This window comes from Ursus maritimus, unplaced genomic scaffold, assembly GCF_017311325.1.
Source record: "Ursus maritimus isolate PB19 unplaced genomic scaffold, ASM1731132v1 scaffold_32, whole genome shotgun sequence".
NCBI classification, from domain to species: Eukaryota; Metazoa; Chordata; class Mammalia; order Carnivora; family Ursidae; genus Ursus; species Ursus maritimus.
The window spans coordinates 23,077,839-23,098,830 of NW_024425786.1; the positions used below are offsets into that span (position 1 = coordinate 23,077,839).

The 20,992-nt window shown below is 40.7% G+C and overlaps 1 protein-coding gene across 13 annotated transcripts in view; it reads right to left on the reverse strand.

Annotated features, from left to right (window-relative positions):
* The window catches only part of PUM1 (pumilio RNA binding family member 1), a 127,765-nt gene that overhangs the window by 42,262 nt on the left and 64,511 nt on the right, over positions 1–20,992 (reverse strand). For 8 of the 13 annotated variants that reach the window (XM_040619153.1, XM_040619148.1, XM_040619150.1 and 5 more), the window contains 4 exons: positions 16,243–16,409; positions 13,930–14,200; positions 3,911–4,004; positions 2,602–2,706 (listed from right to left, as the gene is read on the reverse strand). In XM_040619153.1, coding sequence (XP_040475087.1) covers positions 2,602–2,706; positions 3,911–4,004; positions 13,930–14,200; positions 16,243–16,409 — 637 coding nt within the window. The remainder of the gene's footprint in view (positions 1–2,601; positions 2,707–3,910; positions 4,005–13,929; positions 14,201–16,242; positions 16,410–20,992) is intronic. The other 5 variants (XM_040619155.1, XM_008694491.2, XM_040619147.1 and 2 more) reach the window with 3 other exon arrangements.

Sequence of the window (20,992 nt, forward strand, 5' to 3'; positions counted from 1 at the left end):
TTTAACTCCTCAGAACCTGAAGAGTCTAAAACCATACCTTCAAGTTAAAGCGTAGGGAGCCCCCAAACCCACCTGACCAGTGTTTACAAAGTGGGGTGGTCTTGGGCATTTACGAAGAGAAAACAACACAATGGAGATTTAACCTATGCCCTTGTTTCCTCACCTGCAAATGTGTATGATAAGGGCGAGGGTGTTGCCACATCCATGGGGAAAGGCTGGACTGCAACCTGCAATGACAGTCTCAAGCCTCTGCCACATGTCAACAACAAACCTTCAACTGTGCAGACTGCTGTTATCATAAACGCTTATATAATCCTCTTCAATTTTCTCAACTGGCATTTCTACTACTCTTCCTGGTCACATGGCCTCTGACTGCGGTTAGCAAAATACCCCCTGGGGTACATCATCAATTGAGCTTGGCTCATCAGGATGCCTGCTCCAATTCCTGTGTGATGGACACCCCACAAGCATATGCAGCTTCACAGTTCGGGTGGTTAACATTTCTGGTTCTGTGTGAAAGCACTGAAGTCTTTTTCAGTCTGGTTCAGCTGATGGGTAGGTACAAAGAGCAAGTCTCTCATCAACAAACTAGGATTTCAGTGAAGACAAGTGTGTTGTCCCTAAGACAGTTCTTTGTTTTAAATAACATATAGTAAGACAGCAGAGAAAAGATAATTCAAGATAGTGCAGGCATTGTCGACGATAGTGAGGTGCATGCATGGTCTCTGAGTTAGACATGGTTCAAACTCCAACTCTGTAATACTTAAATAGTGTGACCTCGAAAAAGACAGCTCTCTGAGCCCCAAATTCCTTATCTCTAAAGTCATCACCCAGAGTGCTTGGATGGCTCTGTTGGTTAAGCATCTGACTCTTGGTTTCAGCTCGGGCTATGATCTCAGGGTCATGGTGGGATCGAGCCATCATCGGACTCCATGCTCAGCTTGGAGTATTTGCTTGAGATTCTCTCTCCCCGCCCCCACCACTACCCCCACTTACATAGTGCACTCTTGCTCTCTCTCTGAAATTAAATAAATAAATAAAATCTAAAAAAAAAAATCATCACCCAACTCATATGAAAGAAAAGCACTCAGTACAATGCTTGGCAAATAGTTAATAAGGGCTGAATAAATATTAAAGATGGTTAGCAAAGATCATTCTGCTAGGAAGAGCTTTCTATTTCCCTCAAAGGCAAGGGAGATACAGGAACTACACTACATACACTCTCATCACAACATATGCCAAAATGTTAACAATGCTAAAGAAAATAAGAAATTCTATGCTGCATCTGAGTTCACAATGGTCATCACATGCTATATAATAGTTAAGTAAACTCTTACAATAATAATATTTAATTATAATTAACATGACTTGGAGGGATCTGTTCCCAGAGAATTTTTACTTTGGAAGACACTGACTTTGCCCTAACACTGAATTCACTCTACCATACATTTGTGAGCCCATTATGGTGCCAGCAACTGTGCTCTAAAGTGAAGTAACAGGCCTGCTTTTGAAAGAGTTCAATGTCAAGGGGAAACAAAACCACTCATGTATACATCCACAAGCAAATAAATACAAAGTAAAAGTAAGTAACAGAGAAAGAATATGGGAGTCAGCAAAGGAAGGGTTTCTAGGTGGTGACAATGCCAGCTAAGGAGATCCCCAGGCAAAGAATGGGAAGAGTTTATTACAGAGGACCAAGGAGACCACAGTGTCCAAAGACACAGAGGCCTAAGCCAGTGTGGTGCCTGCCTCAAGCTAAAATCAGTTTAGCACTGCTAAAATGTATGGTGTGAGCCAGTGACAGCCAGTCTGGAGGGGGAGACAGTGGTATACCTGTAGAGACATCTATATACAAGTCAGAGAGAGATCAGAGTGGGTCCCAATCCTCACTAATCCTCAGTATGCCATGGCAGCTCCTTAAAAATAGTGATCCAGGGAACAGCAGACCCCCACCCAATTAGGATGGAATAATCAGCCATGTTTGATAACTGCGGTGTACTATGTCTGGGTGGATAAGACAGAAATCGGTGACAGGCTTCCTCTCCAAGGAAACACCAAATAGCAGATGACGCCGGTGCTGCGGGTTTATTAAAGATAATACAGCATGAGGAGAAAAAGAAAAAAAAGAAAGAAAAGAAAAGAAACTGGTGATGGGTTTAAAGCAGAAATGTGAAAAGGTAAGATCCATGTTTAAAACAGTTTTCGAGAACACTGGAGGGGAGGGGTAAGGAAATTAGGAATACGTTAAGTGAAAACAGCTGCCAAAGCCTAGGGAAAGAGTGTAAGGACCTGGACTGTGGCAGACTACAGGTAGTAGGACCTAGGAAAGGGGATTAATTCCCAAACTACCTACGAGTAACTTGGTGGTTCCGTGGATCACAAATACTCATACAGGAGGCCGCTCATGAATCTGCCTTTGGATGTGCTAGAGTCTGAGGTTACAGCTAAGGAGAGCTATCCAGCTGACAGGGGAAGACACTGGAAACCAGGAGAAAAATCTCCACCGGAGACTTGGACTCGGGACAGAGTACAAAGAATGCATGCCAGCCACCACGACTTTTTAGCAGGGGATAAAGTCCCGCATGCAGAAGAACACCTCACCTAGAGTCGCCGCTGCAGCCAGTCCAGCTGTGTAGGGGTCCGTCCCTGGGGGAGCAGCGCTGATGATGTATGGATTGGGGACAAACGCAGCGGGCGCTAAACCTGCTGAAAACACACCTGTCAGTAAAAACAAACCCAACTAGAACTGCAGCCCTACCAAATACCTACACAATTTGGCTACTCACTCCAGGCTGCAGGTGAGGAAAAAAAAGAAAAGACAAGACAGGATAGGTTGAGAGGAAAGAGGACTTTAAATAAGATAAAATAATCCCTAAAGATCAGGGTGACATTTATCTATTATCTTTCTTTTTGTCTCTTTTTTCTATTTTTTGTTTTTTGTTTATCTTTGCTAACAATTTAAACCATTAGGCAGTTTTAAATTCAGCACAATTTCTCAAGGACTATTAAAATTATAGCAGGCTAAAATAAAGCAATTTAAAAGACTCTGTAATGGGATGGAAGGAAGAATTTATCTCCATTTAAAACAATTTCCAGTTTTTCTCAAAGAAAACATATAGGTAATTATAAAGACTAGCATCTCCAATTATAAATTAAACCAGACCCAGGCAAAAGCCATTATGCCTAGCCTTACTACATTTAGGCTGGAAGCAAGCCTTCTCTTCCACATCATACCACAAACTATGATTAGCGATCTCCTTTCTATTCAACCGTATCGTTTTGACACACATTAAAAAAAAAAAAAAATCTACACGTACTTGTTTACACACACAGCACTTTGTTTCAAAGAGACCTTAAAAAGGTCCGGGGGTAGGGGAGTGGAGCGGAAGGTCTAGGCAATAAGACAAAATATGTACACCAAAACATTACCACGTGCTATAGGAAAAGGGCAACACTACTTTAAAAACCAGTAATTAAATGAGAATACTTTTTCAGATCTTCAATACATGCTGCTTGGAAAATGGATTTACACGTCCTACCTGCTACTTAGTAAGATGAAAAGTTGATATATTCACAGTCGAGGCAACCCTAACAAGAGCAAAACTATTCTTATGTCATCGATTTCATCCAATCTCACCAACAGAGTTGATGCTAGTCACTACTGTAATTAGATGCTTTAAATCCTAAAACAGCAGAGGCAGACCAATACCTGGACACTAAGAAATCTTATGAACTGAAGTCTAGAAGGTTGCCAAAAATAAACAATGTGGCAAAAGACAGCTGGACAAGAGGAAGAGGCCATCTCCTCTGAGGGATCTGTCTGGACTTGATTCTAGTCACTCTACACTGCCGGGTGTCGCGGCAGGCGGCGCTCTGCGGATGGTGGCCACGCCGACACCCGAGGACTTACCGATGTGAGGCTGGTGAGCCGCCGCCAGCGCGTACTGCTGCTGCTGGGCCGCTGTCAACTGCTGGACAGCGAGCGCATTCGGTCTTTGGAACAACTGAAGCAAGAAAAAGACGGGATGCGGTTAGAGAAACCGTCTCCTGAAATCATTTTAAAACCTCTCTGAATAGAAATTTCTACAAACCCTTATTCAGGAATGACATTTTTAAACAAAAACATTCTCATGCTCTCCTCCATTCCCATTTCAATGGTATCGTGGAACTTCACAGTAAGGTTCTCCCGCTCCTTTCCCTCAAGTTGGTGCACCCAGTTCCCATGTGCCGCCTACTACCTCCCAGGCAAGTAGTCTGATGTCCCCTCAACCACATACGATCGTACAAATGCCCTAACAGCTGTCAACAGGTCTGAGGGTCCTGCCTGATCCAAGGCGCACTCAAAATTAAATCTACTACACAATGACTTACACCACATTGCCCCTAATGCTGTTATCTCTCTTCAGCTCTTTCGAGAACCCCACAAACACTTTGAATGAATCCTCACATTTTGGAAAGGAAGATGAAAAGTGTTCATTTCATCCTCTGGCTGCCTCCTCCCAGGGAAATGAAATTGGATACCTTCCTCAACTAGTGGCTTATCATAATGAATAAATTAGACAGCTGACAACTTTTGGGAGCCCTCCAGTTTCCTAGGATACCTATTCTTTATGTATACGAAATCAAACAAAAGAAATACAGCTGCTACCAAAAAAACCTGGAATATGAGCTCAGACCTTGTATACTTCCTAGCTCACAAGAACAGGATAGGAAAGCAAAGGCCCTGACACTAAGAATATGCCGAAATTCCATCTTAATACAAGGTCAATCATTCACCCATTCATCCTACAAATATTATGAAACCAATAGTATCTGCTAGGCACTGTGCAAGGGACTAGGGAGGCAACACTGAGTAAGATGGTGACACACTTTAGCATGAATAGCACTGATGCAAAGAAAGGGGGTTCTCGATTGCCTTCACGTGCCACCTTCCAGACAGTCATACTGAAAATGTCTTCATTTGCTAAGGTCAAACAGAGTGCTTACTGAAGGCACATCCCTAGAAAGGGCCTTCAACCTCCCTACCTGCTCTTTCCACAGTTTTCAATAGCTCAGTTGACATCACTGGAGTATATATAACAGACACCAAGGATCTTACATAATAGATCTCCTCATAAAGAGACCCAACTGTTTTAGACATTAAGAGATAATGTCATCCCACCAACTCAGCTTAATTATCGTCAGAGCTGGACTTGTAATGTTATCTTAGGTGGTAGAGAGACTATACAAGTAGGCGGATTTTAAATAAAAAGAAAGCAAAAGGTAAATATTGTGAACATACTAATCAACGTCACCTGTTACTTCTCTTTGTAAATATTCATCTCTCTAAAAACCAGAGTAAAATTAGCCTTTGCCTTTATAAGTATGAGAGGAAATCAAAAGTAACCATGTACAGATTTCAAAAATACTTTTAGAGTTTTATTTTCAAAGACTAAAGAAAAAAGAAACTTCATTATGATGCTGGTAATAAGACAAGCACTCCTTTATGGGCAATGATTAAATATCAAGTCTTCAAAAGCAATACTGGGATTTACAGACAAACCTGTCAAAACAACTGTTTGCTCCAGGAAGGGAGCCAATCAGTACTATTGAGTAACTGTGATCTTGTGATTTTTCAAAGTTGCTTTTCACGTGTCTGTCTTACCTAAAGGACAGTGTCCCACAGTATTCCTACCATCAGGAAGCAGCTCACCCAAGAGGGGCAGCCATGAGGGAGAAAACGTTACAGTAAAATACTGGAAAGCTGTTTCTAAGTTTTTTTCCAACGTTGTAAAAATACCTCACAGTTTCACTAGATATCTAATGTGTCTTCAGTGGGTCTCCGCAATTTTCCTAGCCTCAAACCTTTTGAAATATTTAACATCTCAGACACTGCTCATGCTAGCCTCTTCCCTCCTCACTTCTTTGCCCTGCTGCAAACAAAATAATTCATGCAACAATTTCTTGAGCACCTATCAGCGAGGTGCTCTGATATGGAGCCAGGGAAATAAAGACGGTGTGTTCAGAATAGAACTCTTGAAGTGATCTTATTAAAATACCAAAAACAGTACTCACTGCCACGCCTTCCAACTTATCGCCACTTCAAAGGTCTTTAACATGGCATGTAACTCCTTACATGTACGTGTACTACACCCATCAAGATCCTGTGTGTAAATACCAACCATTCTGCACAACATTAGTTTGCGGTTCTCAGCACCACTTCACCACACTCTGAGAAGTAGAAACTATTAACTAAAAACATGCAGGTCCTGTAACAGCTCCCACATATTCTGTGTTTGAGAGTTGATTGATATCACAGTGATTATGGTGAATAGAGAAGGAATTGTTTTCTCGAGTGCATTTTGCAGTAAACAATTAACAAAAGTAAATTATCATCTACAGCAAGCAGATTTGATTATAGCATAGATTACAGCAATTCTGGCACATTCTCTTTATGTAAATGGTCCAATATTAACTGGAAATACAGGGTATTCAAAACAAAATTGGGTAATTGGCAAGTAATGGATTCCAAAGGATCCTGAAAACCTCATACAAATGCCATCTGCTGGGCAAAGCACTGAGCTCTGTTAACATTTTCATCATTTTCAGAAAGCAAGCCAATGGCAACTGAGAAACACAATACTGTGAGATTTGGCGAGAACACTTGTTTTAAGGGTGGTATAATGATAAATGTGCCACTACTGATTACAATGTACTTGGGTAGAATTCTTAAGTTTTTCAAGAGACTGGTGCAAGGGAAAATATATCAACTATTTCAAGCTCATCAAGGTTCCTAATAAGAAACACTGAAGGCATACTCTGGGAACTACACAAGCAAAGTGATTTGACTCCCTTCTCTGTCACTGCATGACTTTACAAAAGATAGCCTGCAGGGTTTTTATTCCAGAAAGGGGCAGTCAAAAACACCCAGCATTAGCCACTAAGTGACAAAAGATAGCTACTAGTGTTATTATGTTGTTATCAATAATGCTTGTTGGCATAAAAACAGTTGCTGAGTTTTCAGAATTCAGAGTAATACCTAAATATGGAGCTGATGTATGTGAAAGACTATCTCCCTCCCCTACCAAAATAAAATGTCCCACCAGCCCTGGCTTCTGACCAATTTGAGGCTATATACACAGTGCGCAGGGGATAAGAGCACAACTCTGGGGCCAGAAAGCCTGGATTCACATCTCAGCTCCAATGCAGACTACGTGACACGGGGCAAAGATAACCTCTCTGTGACTCACTCTCCTCCTCTCTCTCGAATAGGGACAATAAAGACATGTCTAACACATAAGGTTGCTGGAAGTATTAAAATTAACACACATAAAATTAACACATGTAAAACACACACTAGGAACAGTCCTTTACGTGTGTTCTTTCTGATGAATGGGGGGAGTACCCCCATACAGACATGGCCCTTCTGTGAGTCACCTCTTACACCTCCCCCAACAAGGCAGCTCAGGATGAGGAAAGCAGAGGTCAAAACTCCTTGGAGTGAATGTTAATGTTAAAAATCCCAATGAGTTCATGAGCACCAACTGCTGTCAACAGGTCACAAAGATAACAGGGAAGGAAGAAAAACCTTTTTTGTTTTGTCATGGAAGAATATGCTTTACCATATACTCCATACAGAGAAAACCACGAATGCAACTGAATTTGCAGGTGAGACCACCCCACATATCAAAAGGCTCTGTGTTTCTAGTACTAGGTCCAAAGGACAAAGCCTGCAGCTAGACACCAGAACACAAATGTTCCCATAGCTTGTAGTATCTGACTCTCCTTCAGTAACTCTCTTTATGTTCGTGAGGTCTTAGTTTTCGTATCTGTGAAAATGCAGTACCTGCCCTGCCCCATGGGGATGTTTTAAGGATTCACGGAGAAAGACCTTCAAAACACTGACGATATTAATACATCAATGGTGAGACTATGATCTTTTAAGGAAAAAAGTTTATCATGGCAGCCAGTCTTTAGGACATGAAATACTGTGAAAGTCTGCTACTGTCTGAAGCTTCCAGATCAAAGCCCATTTTCAACCAGGTTATGTGAACAACTGCAATGACCAACAATGATTTCTGGATAAACAGGTACATATGAACTGTGCTGCTGAATTTTTAAAAAAGAAAACTTCTTCACATTTCCTTAGCAGATGGAACAGTCTGTTTCCAAAATAATCTCTGAACAAGGTAGGGGAAAAAATGTCCTTCTATCGAGGAAATAAGTACCTTTTGAGAAAAATCATAAAATTTCAGCAAAGTCAAAGAACAATAAAGGTAAGCTTCAACTGACCCAACTGCTAGCTAAAACCAGCATTTTAACAGTGACTTACATGACACTGATAAAATAATCTTCCTCTCACTTGTCAATTGAAAGGAAAGTTGAGAATATTAAAGACCTATGTTAAAACTACACAAACTTGGCTTCAGAAGTATGACATCTAACCACTACCACACTTTTAAAAGCATTGTGTGCTACTTCCTCTCCCATCTGCCTAGGGCTGTGAGGAAATGAATCTGTACTTCAATTATGATTTTTCAGGGTATTGTTTCTTTACTAAAATTCATGCTTAACAGGTCAGAGTTTTAGTACATCGGTATGTAATTTTGTACAACGTGCTACATTAGGCTATTTTTAGAGTAACTGAATTCTAAATAAAGAGCATCAACAATTAATCTGATTAATCTATAATTATGTAATCCTGGCTTTGATTTCTGCTACATATAATTGTAATATACTGAAACCCAGCAAAGACTTTATAAAATACATTTAGGGAAATATAGAGATCACTCGTGTACCATAACACAAAATGGTACAGACACATTATTATGAACTGTTCACTGTTTATAATGCTCACTGTTCACTGTCCGGATTTAAGGAGAAGACAACGAAGGGAAAGTGAGGGAAAGAAGAACACTCCAGAGATACCAATGAACATTTCAAAGCACCCTAAATTAGGGGTACGTAAGCCCCAGATCTTCGTACTTGGGATAGGTAAAATTATCCTTGTTTTCATGAAATTTAGCATTTCCTTCAATAATGACTGTAGGCAACAAACCACATTAACATTAGCTATACACTTGTGACTTAATCACCAATAGAAGTCATATATGGGGCGCCTGGGCAGCTCAGTGAGTTAAGCGCCCAACTCCTGATTTCGGTTCAAGTCCTGATCTCAGAGTTGTGAGACCAGCCCTGTGTCTGGCTGAGGCACTGGTGTGGAGCCTGCTTAAGATTCTCTCTCTCCCTCTCCCTCTGCTCCTCCTAGCCCCTCTCAAAAAAAAAAAAAAAAAGAGAAAAAGTCACATACATTTTCCTGTTCCTTTACGACTTTTAGACATCCCAAAGCCATGTTTATCCTCATCAGGGTCACTAGAGGTAGGCCTACTTCCACTGCATGCATATACACATCCAGTCTGTTAAATATTTCTGTAACTATTTCTATATAACCGGTTCTTTTGTAAACCTACTTATACTACACACCATTCACACAATTCAGCCCACAGATCTCATCAAACTGCTAAGGGGTTCATGGCACAAAAAAAGGAATCATTGCTTTAAATACATCTTAGGTTAAGTTTATGATAAACAGTGACTAGACAAGTAACTTAACTATCCAAAACCCAGAGTATCCCTAAGTACCATTAAGTTTGTAATGAACTAAATGAAAATTACCTTTCCTGTATTTGCAGGGTGCTTTATACTATGTATCTCAACAGAAGTTGATACTAACAGTTTTATGAAACCAAATCAAAATCCTGATTAAAAGGAAATAGGATACAAGAAGGAATTATTTGTCAATTTCCAAACCAGATCCCATCATAAAATCACAAATGAAGTTACCTCATTAACTATAGCAAGTAACTCAAAACTTAAAAAAAAAAAAAAAAGATAGCCTTTAAGAAAGCCAATATAAAAAAGCAGAAATGCGTAGAAAAACACATAATACACTAGATCTGTGGTTCAATCCTCAAAACCATTAATAATGTCCGGGACTCAGGCCTGGCTCTGAAGCCTCTGGGACCTGGACTCAATAGCCCAAAGCACCAAGCAGCATTTCCCTCTAAGTGTGCCTTCTGCTGTCAGCCTATGACCACACCATGCTCATTTCTATCTCCACAACTCTATTCTCTTAACTGCAGCAATATACACTGTACCTGTCTTTCAAGGAAGGTCTACAGAACCTTGGTCCCCATCGAGCCCTCCCCCTGGTCTGACAGCATTCCTGACCAACCAATTCAGCACTTAGTTCCTCAACTGTCCCATACAGCTCCACAAATGATGGCCTTACTATGAGCACCAGCTCTGCTCACTACCAGCAGAACCAGCTTCCTGGAAGGACACAATCATCAATAAATAATTAATATGGGTAAGTAATGCCTACAGTTGCTACTGAACTAACAGCACTAAAAACTAAACCATGGTAATTAAGGCATTCCTTCTTAGAATTGTCTTGTCATTGTCTGTCAATCAGGCAGCATGGCAAAGTTGCTAAGACCCACAACCCTGCCTGTACGACCTCACAGGTCGCTGTTTCCCAACCTCACCCGCCACCTAGGATGACTACTACGTTATCTACTGAACGTGCACCTGTTAAGTTCTCATGGTAAGCCTTTAAGTTTTATGATTTCCTCCAGTGGAATTTTCAGTCTTTTCCTGATAGAAAGAAGTCCTACAAGGCACAGCTCAGGATCTACCTCTTCCAAAAGTCATTCCTTCCCCTGAATAGAGTATGCTCTCCCTTGTCTAAGGTTCTAGGACACGGGGATGTCCTAGATTTATCTTCGAGTACTTTCTTGCACTATTTAAATGACTAAATGAGTCACAATACCTCAATGGAGAGCGATGGGTGGGGGGAACCCTTTTCATTCATGAAAGATATGCTCAGCTACAGGTGAGAACAAAAAATGCAAACAGAAAGTTATAATCCACAGCCCACAAATCTGTGATCTCCCTCAAGTTACCAACAAAATTGGATTTCAAAAGAACTATGTACTTTTTTTGATCAAATGGTAACAGAGGGCTGTCACCCTAAAAAGGAGGTAATTTCCTGGATATTGTTACAAACATGTTACAAACATGAGCACAAGCTTAGCGGGCTAGATCTAAAGGACTCGCTCAGAATGTAAGCTAGGCCTCAAAAAGTGGCCTCCAGACCTCTTAGAAGGCTAGTTCCAAATTTCAGTTTGGGAAAGTATATTTAATAATGGGGGATATTCTGAGGTACCATAATAGGAATATTGTACAAGTTTCCTGAAAGCTTGGTCTGCTAGAGCAAATGCAGAAGACACAGAAGAACAAGACCCAGGGCTTACCCTCAAGGAGCTTACAATCTAGCAAGGACTATTAAACAAGAAATTACAACACAAGGCAGAACATGGTGACTTCTTTTCTTAAGGGAAGCACAAAGCACTACGAGTTCACAGGAGAGAGACAATACAACTCAATGATATGGAGATCAAGAAAGCTAACAAGCACTGGATCTTCAAGAATGACAATCAATTAAAATAGTAAAAAGGGAAAGGGGAATAAAACATAACAGAGAGCAAAAGAGTAAGGAATATTGGAGGGATAAAACGTAAGATCAAACACCAAATTCCAATAGAAAAAGTATCCTACTCTCTTAATAGATACTCCTGCCTCTATGCAGGAGATGTCGGGAGGTTAAGGGTCTTGAAAATACTTAGGAGTCTTGGTCCAATAATTCCCGGGCATGCTATCAGAGAGCCCACTACACAACCATGTAAAACAATCTACTCAGAAAAGTAAGAATTATAGGCCCACAGGATAAAACAACAATGATCACATCACGTGACTGTGGTCTACCTATGTAACAATGTCCCTATGTTACCACAACCAAGATATGCATGGGAAGCCAAAAACCAACAATAGTTTAACTTTCAAAATAATAACATTCAGCTTCAAAAATTACTGAAATGGGATACGTGGTGAAGGCATCCCAGGCTTCATAAATCTGAGTGGGTGTTGTCTTTGGTGTAATCATGTTAACTGCTTGTTAAGAACATAACTGTTCAAGTTCTAATAATTACCCAGCCTCCCCAAAACACTGGTGAAATTAGTTTGAAACGAGAGATAAATACATCAAAAGAGAATCCCAACTCTGATTACGAAGTAAAGAGCAATTCAATGAAAGAGCATCAGATTTTTCTCCACAAGAGGTTGAAGACAAACACTTCTTAACTAACAAGCAAAGGGTTAGACTGGATTAGATGAGGAATGGGAAGCTAAGCACCAGAAACAGCCACAGTTCTAGGGGCTGCTATAGAAGTTCAGACCCCAGAAGACAAAGTAAAAGAAAGAATTCAGATAGAACTTCTTGATATAACCAGGTTAAAGAATCCCGATTAGAAGTAGCCTACACTCAGGGAGCCTGGGTGGCTCAGTTGGTTGAGCGTCTGACTCTTGATCTCAGCTCCAGTCTTGATCTTACGGTTGTGAGTTCAAGCCCCACGTTGGGCTCCACAATGAGCGTGGAGCCTACTTAAAAAAAAAAGAAGAAGAAGAAGAAGAAAGAAGGAAGAAGGAAGAAGAAGAAATAGCCTACACTCACAAACCTCAATTTAGACAGAGAATTACCACACTTCTATCCTAAGGTGAGCAAGCCGAAGTCTACGTAGTAACCGTGTCCCCTACATCTACTGACGTGGCACAAAGTTGAAGTCTAATCTATCTTCAGCACCTGAGGTAATTTCTGGCTTCGATCAAAACTGCTGTTTTGAGGATTCACTGTGAAAGGGGGCAAAACAGTGAAAGAAGAGAAAAAGCACAAAAAATCATTCCTTCGGAGAGATGGCACATCTATTGGGAAGCACAGGGAGAGAAGTGGACACTTACAGTTTTCTCTGTAGAAAAAGAGTTTGTTAATTAAACGTAATAATATGACCAGAGCACACATATCATAACATCCCTTAAAGGGATTTCCTTTTGTAAACTTTATTAACATTACTGTTATTAATATTAATTCTTATTAATATTAAATGGTTAGCTTCATCACCAAAATTCATTAAATATCAGCTATTTATGACAACAAGGGGACAGACCATAAGCCAATTTCCCCCATAGACGCAGAATTTCTAACCATCAAAATGAGATTTTAACCTTTCAAGCCTAGAGGTTTGTATTTATGTTCCAGTCCAAAATTAATATCAGAAATTCATGGCCCATCAAAGTGCTTCCAGCCACAAGAGAGAGCTTGTGGTACCTGACAAGCCAGAGAAGCTACCTGCCCCCTTTTATAATTCAGACAGCTGGTTTTTTACTTAAAAAAAAAATTAAACAGAAGGATCCGAAAACCCCAGAGTTAGTTATACCATGCCTTTAAAACCAGAAGGCACACATATAATGTCTCCCAAGGATTTATGAAGAAAAGAAAGAGCCATGTAGTTTCACTGTAGATTTTTACGCTGAGTGATCTGTGTTTTTCCCCTAATTGTATTTTAACTCTTTTGAAAGGGGGCAGGTATGTTTGTTATGTAGAGTTGCTCACTGAATTAAAAGACATGACTAGTAAGACGACCTCACACTGGACTCCTGCCAGCAGTAGGTAACAGAGTTTACTATTTCAAAAACAAAACCAACCGACAGCATCACAATCTTATTAATCCTCAGAGAGATCAATTCGGCATCCAAGAGGATTGTGTCACAAGAGGTAACACGACCTCACCCACTCCCCAGGCCCTGGGGGGACAGAGGAGCCAAAAGAGGTACACGTTGAGCAGAGTGATCTCTTGCCCACAATCTCAGCATGGGAATCAGCCTCTAGAGGGGAAGATACAGAGGCTCTGTACGCCCACATCACTGTCGGGTTAAGAAGGGCTGGCTACAGCCTAAAATAATGCCACCCTCCTCCCATCCCCCCATTCTTAGTCACTTGAATCATGTGCTGGCTGGAGGAGAGTAGAGAGAGTGACAGAGAGACACACACAGTACCTGTTGTTGAGAATTGTAGTCAAAAAGTCCCACAGTTGCTGCTGCTGAGTCCACAGGTACCTGCGTGCCTGAATAATCAAACTGAAGAGGCTCCATGCCCACATGTTCCATGGGGTCCAAGGGGACACTCTGGGACTCCATGTTGGAGAAATCCTCCACAGGCTTGGCACCATTGGTGCTGGTCAGCTGGGCTAAGCCCTCAGAACCATTCTGGTTTGGACCCAGAAGATCCACTTCATTAGCAGAGTTCTGGCAATTACCAGGGGTACGGCTAAACAGAGAAAGTAAAGGGCATTAAACCTTATTTTGAGCGGGGAGGGACACTACAGCAACCCAAGTTTAATGACGACGTCCTTGAACATAGTTTATCATCAACAGTACTTAAAACTATTTCTACAAAACAACCAGAGACACTTTACGGTGCTTACATGTTATATCCTATGAACCAACTCTTCTATTGCTTGCCTTCCCACCACAACCCACCCTGTAAATTCACATTAACTAGTATTAATTTACAATCCCTTTAACCAAAGGGCCCAGATTTGAGGAACAAGGAATGAAGTGGAAAAAACACTGCCCATGGCAACCATGAAAACAAGATCCCAAAATGCAGGTAGAAAACTACGCCCCCCCCCCCAAGCCTACTCTTTAAACAGAGAGCCAATGGAAAAAGCAGTTTCTAGGGGGAAATTCCATATATGAGAATGATTTTGTTTAAAAAAAAAAAATTGTATAGGTGAAAAAAATTTTAAGTATTATCTTGGTACTACTTGGTCAGTGCTAAACCGGTCTCCCATCTTCCCCGTCTAAGAAACCAGAAGCAAACCATTACAAAACAGTACAAAATAAATTATCTAGAACATGCCCCTGCTGAGGAGACAACTCTAAGAATTAAAAGTAGTGTGAGGGTATCATTTATCATTCAAACCAGGTTACCCCTAAGAGCAAAAAAGGGACACTATTAATAAATATCCTAGGACATGGCAGAAACGAGTACTGTCTCGGGTGACCCAGGATATAGGATCAGCCTGTGTAAAAGGACTGCAGGACAGTGTAATTCCAAATCAGACTAACAGAGAGCACTGTTACATTCCAGTAAGGGGAGTGTAGCCTGTGACTACATTCTGTGCCCTTCAGTCCTAAAAGAAACCCTACAGCAGGTACAAATTAAGGCTACTGCCGTATTCCCTCTCACACGCATGCCCTACCACCACCACCCAGCCAGAAGTCAAATACTACCAAACCTTGCTACAGGCCACCTGAGGTTCAGGATGGAAAGACTACCCACTTCATCTAAAAGATGTTAGGTAGGTGGTTATTACTCTGTGCCTCAAATTTCCTCCAAAGACTATAATTCTTTATACTCACAAGATTAACAAAGTAAATTAGGAATACTAAACAACTGAATGTTGCTCTGCATATGATGATCCAAAATGAATTTTATTTTTGGCTTTGGTAGGTATCAGGATCAGAGACAGATGTGTGTGTGTGTGTGTGTGTGTGTGTGTGTGTGTGTTTAGACACACATATATTAGCTTTAGACTAACATTAAAATTATTCAACATTAAATTCTCTATCTGTATATCACTGACAAAGGACTTTTACAATTTTAAAAGTCTATACCCTCACTAAAGGTTACCTACATAAATGAAGAATATTGCCAAGTGTAGAAGACAAATACACAACATCATCTGAATAGTGTTTATATTAAATTATAGGTTAAAACCTGCAAATCAATCATGACCAGAGATGGAATGAGAGGCGTCCATGGAAGGGAGACGACTAAGAACAAGTTATGTAAGCTGCATCTCTGGTTCTTCCAACTGAGGAAAATGATACTGACCCACCTACCTCCCAGGGAGTTTAGGAGTCTCGAATAAAATAACGTGTAAGTTCTCAACTGTTTCTCTCCACACTAATGTGCCAGAGAGAGGGGACATGCTTCCACTAGTGACCATGGTTACTCCCAAGCTAGTGATCTGGGAGAAATTTAGGGAAAGTCCCAAGGCATGCATCCCAGGTGATTCTGATATTCGAGAATCACTGAAATGATATTTATAGAATCATTCCGCAAATACTAGAGACCTATGCAAATGCAAAATCTATTGTTTTGGCAAAGCACCAGGCATTGACAGCTCTTAGATGGTCCACCTTACCAGTAAATTTACAGTCTTTGTGGTATGGCCTGCACTGGACCCAATTCTTAAAAAGGACAGATAGGGAAGGGGAAAAAACCTAAAATCCAAATAAAACTAAATCAAAACAAAAACCCATAGCCCCCATTCGAAAGTCAGAAGTGTAAAACATACAAACCTAAAATCTTTGACGTCTGCGTCAATCCCATTCTGCACTGGCAAACCATTGGTCTTGTCCATCACATCACCCTCCTCCTTCAAATCTCCTAGCTTATCTCCATCAAACGCACCCTTGTTCTTCTTGTCACCTTTGTCGTTTTCATCACTGTCTGCATCCCTTGGGCCCTGTTTAAAAAATAGCTTCAGCTTCACTAATCATCATCAACTAACAATAGCGGGCAACCACTGTGGACACGAGACTACACTAGATGCTAATTAAAACAGGGTAGTGTCCGTGCCCTTTCAAGACATTACAGTCTAATTAACAGACAACACAGAGGCAGGAACACTGCAGAAAGTCTTGCCAAATGGGGGAGACAGACATACAATTATGTTACAGAGTTTAGGACAGTCTTACCATACCCAATGTCCCACCATCCCATTTTTTCCTTTCTACCCGAAGCCCAGCCACAACTTTAAGTCTCTTGGTCCCACTTCTCTACTTCCAAATCTAACTCTATACAATAGCACAACTCCTAGTCAGACCCAGGTATGGCAGCTAACAGTATAGCTGGAAAGTGGTAAGCCTACAAAAAGAATTTCCTACTTCGCCATTGCCTATGTAAACTCCCTTACTCCTGAGTACTGAGCTAAGTGCAGTCTGACATCATTCCAATTCAATTATCCTCCACTTTACCCTGGGACACATGCCTGCCAATTTGTACCACCCACCACCACCCCAGCTCCACTCTCCGTCTCAGGGCTTACTGCATCAATAATTCACAGATCATCCTTCACTTTAGTTTTTTTTTTTCAAATCCTTCAAAACATGTTAAATCTAACTGTGAAGTTCTTTCAAGAGTACTCTAAATGCTTATCTGTTGTCTTTCACTCTCTGCCTGTCCCATACCAGATTATTTGGAGACAACAGGGAAGCCCCTTCAGCTGGATCATTGATGCAGCAGACTTTATCTCTGAAGTGTTTCAAACTACGAAGACTGAAGGACTAGACCTAAAGAACTGTTTTGGTGCCAAGCACACCGATGCCTTCTCTTCTAAGGAAATGAAGTCTGTCCCATCTTACCAACATCCTAAATTAAGACCCTGACATATAAAGCAAAATGTGCCTTGATTTCCAAAAGGAAAAGAAGATTTGGTAGAGTGACCTGACACGGTTCACAGAGCTTTGCAGAATCCTACCAAATGGTAAGTAACCTTTGCTTTTATAAAACTGGAGAGAGGCAACCTTGCTTGTCCTCACCACTGACTTCTGGCCCAAATTAAAGCTCCTGGCAAAAGGCAAGAACCAATGAGAGAAACAGATGAGCGCTACTTCACAGCATTTCCAGTCACCACAACCAAGTTTCACCGGGGCGGGGGAGGATCAATAATGGAGGCTGGAGCAGCAGACTCTCGGTTGTGAAGAGGCAGGCCTGTGAATGCAAAATAACCAGAACTGGGCAGTTCCTGGAGATCTCTGGCCCAGAAAGGGTAACTCATGAATCCAGACGTTCTTAGAGCTTTCACCTGCCAGTTCAGAGCCCATTTTACTTTCAAAATCATTCTCTGTCCAAGACACAGAAAAAGACTTCATGGCTAATGTGAACCAAGGAACGTGTACAAGAAAGAACAAAGAAAGGATACACAACTTCATTTCATGTGGCATCAAGACGGTAAAGTACAGTTTTGGCAGCCACTGAGATGTGACTTTCACAGTAGAATCTTCAAAGTGTAAGACTATTATTGGTTCAAGAGGAGTGAATGACAGCCAATTAAAGCACCAGTGAGATCCTAAAGCAGAGATGGGAATATGATAGGATTCTAAAAACAGAGAGATCTTTCAAAACATCCAGAAACAATAGCTCCTTCCTACTGCAAAGGTAAAACTGACAAAACCATGTATTCATTTTCATATCCCCAGCACTGAATACAGCGCTTGGCAGAAGTTCAAAAACTATGACAAAATAAACTGAAATAACCAAAAAAATCCTGCAAGACTGAACCACTAAAATTAGAAGGATCCCCCCATTGTCCTTGTCATAAGAGTCCAGGAGGTAGTGACGCGGTCTAGATAACAAACAACTCTGCCTGCATTGGCCACTATTAATGTCAGTAACAAAAGTATTAATTAGAAGGATCATCCTACTAACACACTAAGTAATTCCTCCATAAATCTACAGATCAAGCCACTGGCTCAGAAGGAACAGTCCAGCTCCAATTTCTCATCAGCAGTTCCAAAGGTCTACAGGCAAAAATAGGAAAGAAGTGGGATAAAGAAGCAGTAGGAAGTGTCACCAACAAGCAAGAAAGCTGGTGATGGGAAATTCACTCATCAAATCAACAAACACTCAGCAGTATCTCTCCTCAGTGACCCTTTAGAAGGGCTTGCTGAGAAGCTGCTGGGCCTGTCTCTAAGATGACTGCTCTGAAAACTTCAGTCCCTGATACTTAACTTTCTTAATTATACTGCCAGGGGCTAGATTTTCAAAGGAATCCCTAGGATGGGCTGTTTTTCATCAATATTGTACAGTTTATTCATATAAAATATTGCTACCTGGTTTTCTGCTCTGAGTAGGCTATAAATTCCTCAGAATAGTAGTTTCCTTCTATTTGAAGGGGTCCCAAGGGAGGCTTCCATTCCCTGATCTGGGTGTATTGTAGAAACGCATGCAGATGAACATTTATGACTTAAACACTTTTCAGCACACAGGTCATATTTCAGTAAAAAGTTTACTTAAGAGAAAAAAGTTCGGCAAATCAATAATAGCCCTAAATAAAAATGGTTGACAAGTCTGATTTTTAAGTGATACCAAGAGCACAGTGGGAAGACTTTTTGTCAAAAGTCTGCTAGTAAAAGAGAATACAGGGTTCAGGATCATAAAAAGGGTCTCTTAGAAATGTGAACACCCTAGAGAGAGAAGAACAGGGGTAGAAATGGGCTGGCACATTTTATGGGATTTTTACAACTCTTTTTTAATATTTAAGATAAGGGTTAGGTATTCACAGCTATATGGTCTTGAAGAAAGAACTAATCCAGCTTGCACAGAACCTACATTCCATCTCAAAAGCTGACACGTACTGGCAGAGGACTTTGGACAGGTCACGAAATCCAAGTCTGAATCTCTCATCTATAGCACAGGGGTAATTTTGTTTACAACAGAGTAGTTATGAAATGATGCATATGCAAAGGATTTGTGAAATAGAAATCATTTCATACAAAAGTAATATGACAATTAGTAAAAACTAGGCACTGGGATGGTATTTCTTCTGTAACATTATCCATGATATCAAGATTAAAACTCTTAAATGGCCCAATTAAGTGGTTTAACTCTAGCAGAAGTATACAGTCAATCTGGCCCTCCCAGGGACACTCATTTTCACAGTGCAGTGGCTGTATGGTTAGTGTGAGCACCACAATCTTTTCAAAATTTACAAGTGTCTGGGCTCGCACCCAGAGATTCTGATTTAATTGGTCTGCAGAAGCTCCCACAAGTGTTATAAAAAGCTTCTCCTCCTGCAACTCTAATAAGCACTCACAAATGAGAACCACTGTAATTAAGTCCAACATAAGCATCATAAAGGCAGGGTTTTTGTTGGGCTTTTTTGTCACACATTCCCTAGTACATAATAGTACTGAAAAAGTCTATTAGCTAAATAAAAGAAAAAACAAAGAAGGATTAATAGCATCTTTTTATTGTGGGTTTCCTTTAAATGAATGTTAACCCAAACCTGTAGTACTCACATGTAAGCTTCAATGAGTGCTCAAAACGCACGTAGCCAAGACCAACCAAAATCTCAAGAGTGGGGCCAAGAACGGTTCTGAGAGATCCCCTGTCTACACAGAGGCGCAAGACTATGTTCCACTGCGAGATACCAAAGAACTGAGAGAAGAGCAGACAGAGAGAAGAACCTTACATTGTGGAGATTAGAGTCCATCTATTTACGGATCAGCTTCCTCAAAAGCCTCACATAACAGGAGGAATATTTCAGAGTATCTATTAATTCTGAATGAGTCAGAGAAATGAGAATTTAATTTCTCCTCTTACTGCAGTGATCTTACCCACAAAGCTCCACAGAGCAAGTCATATTCTATGAGATTAGTTATTTTCCTCCCTTCTTTCCAAAAAGGAATATTTTGCATATTTGAAATTAGAACAAAGTTTGAATCCAGGCCCTACCATTTCCCTTCTAAGCCTCATTTTTCACAGCTATAAACTCATAGGGACAACAGTATCTACCTCAAAGGGTTGTTTCAAGGATTCAATAAGGCAATTCATAAAAGTGCAATTCTTTTTAAAAAACATTCTTAAAAGTACTTTATTCCATTTTCACATTTTTTCCCCACTGCCTTTTTCAGACACATCCACCCTTTACTCTCCCAAAGCCTCAAAATGGTTAGATAGCTTATGTCTCTCCCCCAGGGAAAAAAAAACTTACAGCTCTGATCATCAGACCCTTTGTACCACTGATTGTCATGAGATGTGTGCAGAAATGAGCCACCACCAACTACTACATTTCATCAAATCATCAATTTATAAAACATACCACCATTTTATGTACTACTAAAAAGGAAATGTTGGCAATTAAACTATGATATACTACCCTTTGAAAGATGCATCCCAATGTCGAAATGAACAAAGTGGGGAGGTGTACACCTTAGAAACAGTGGAACACAGAATATGCCAGGCACTGTGCACGTGATCCCCTAATTCCTGGTGTACAGAAAGGGAAGAAGAGTGTTCCCCTCTGCTGTGGTGACCACCAGATCG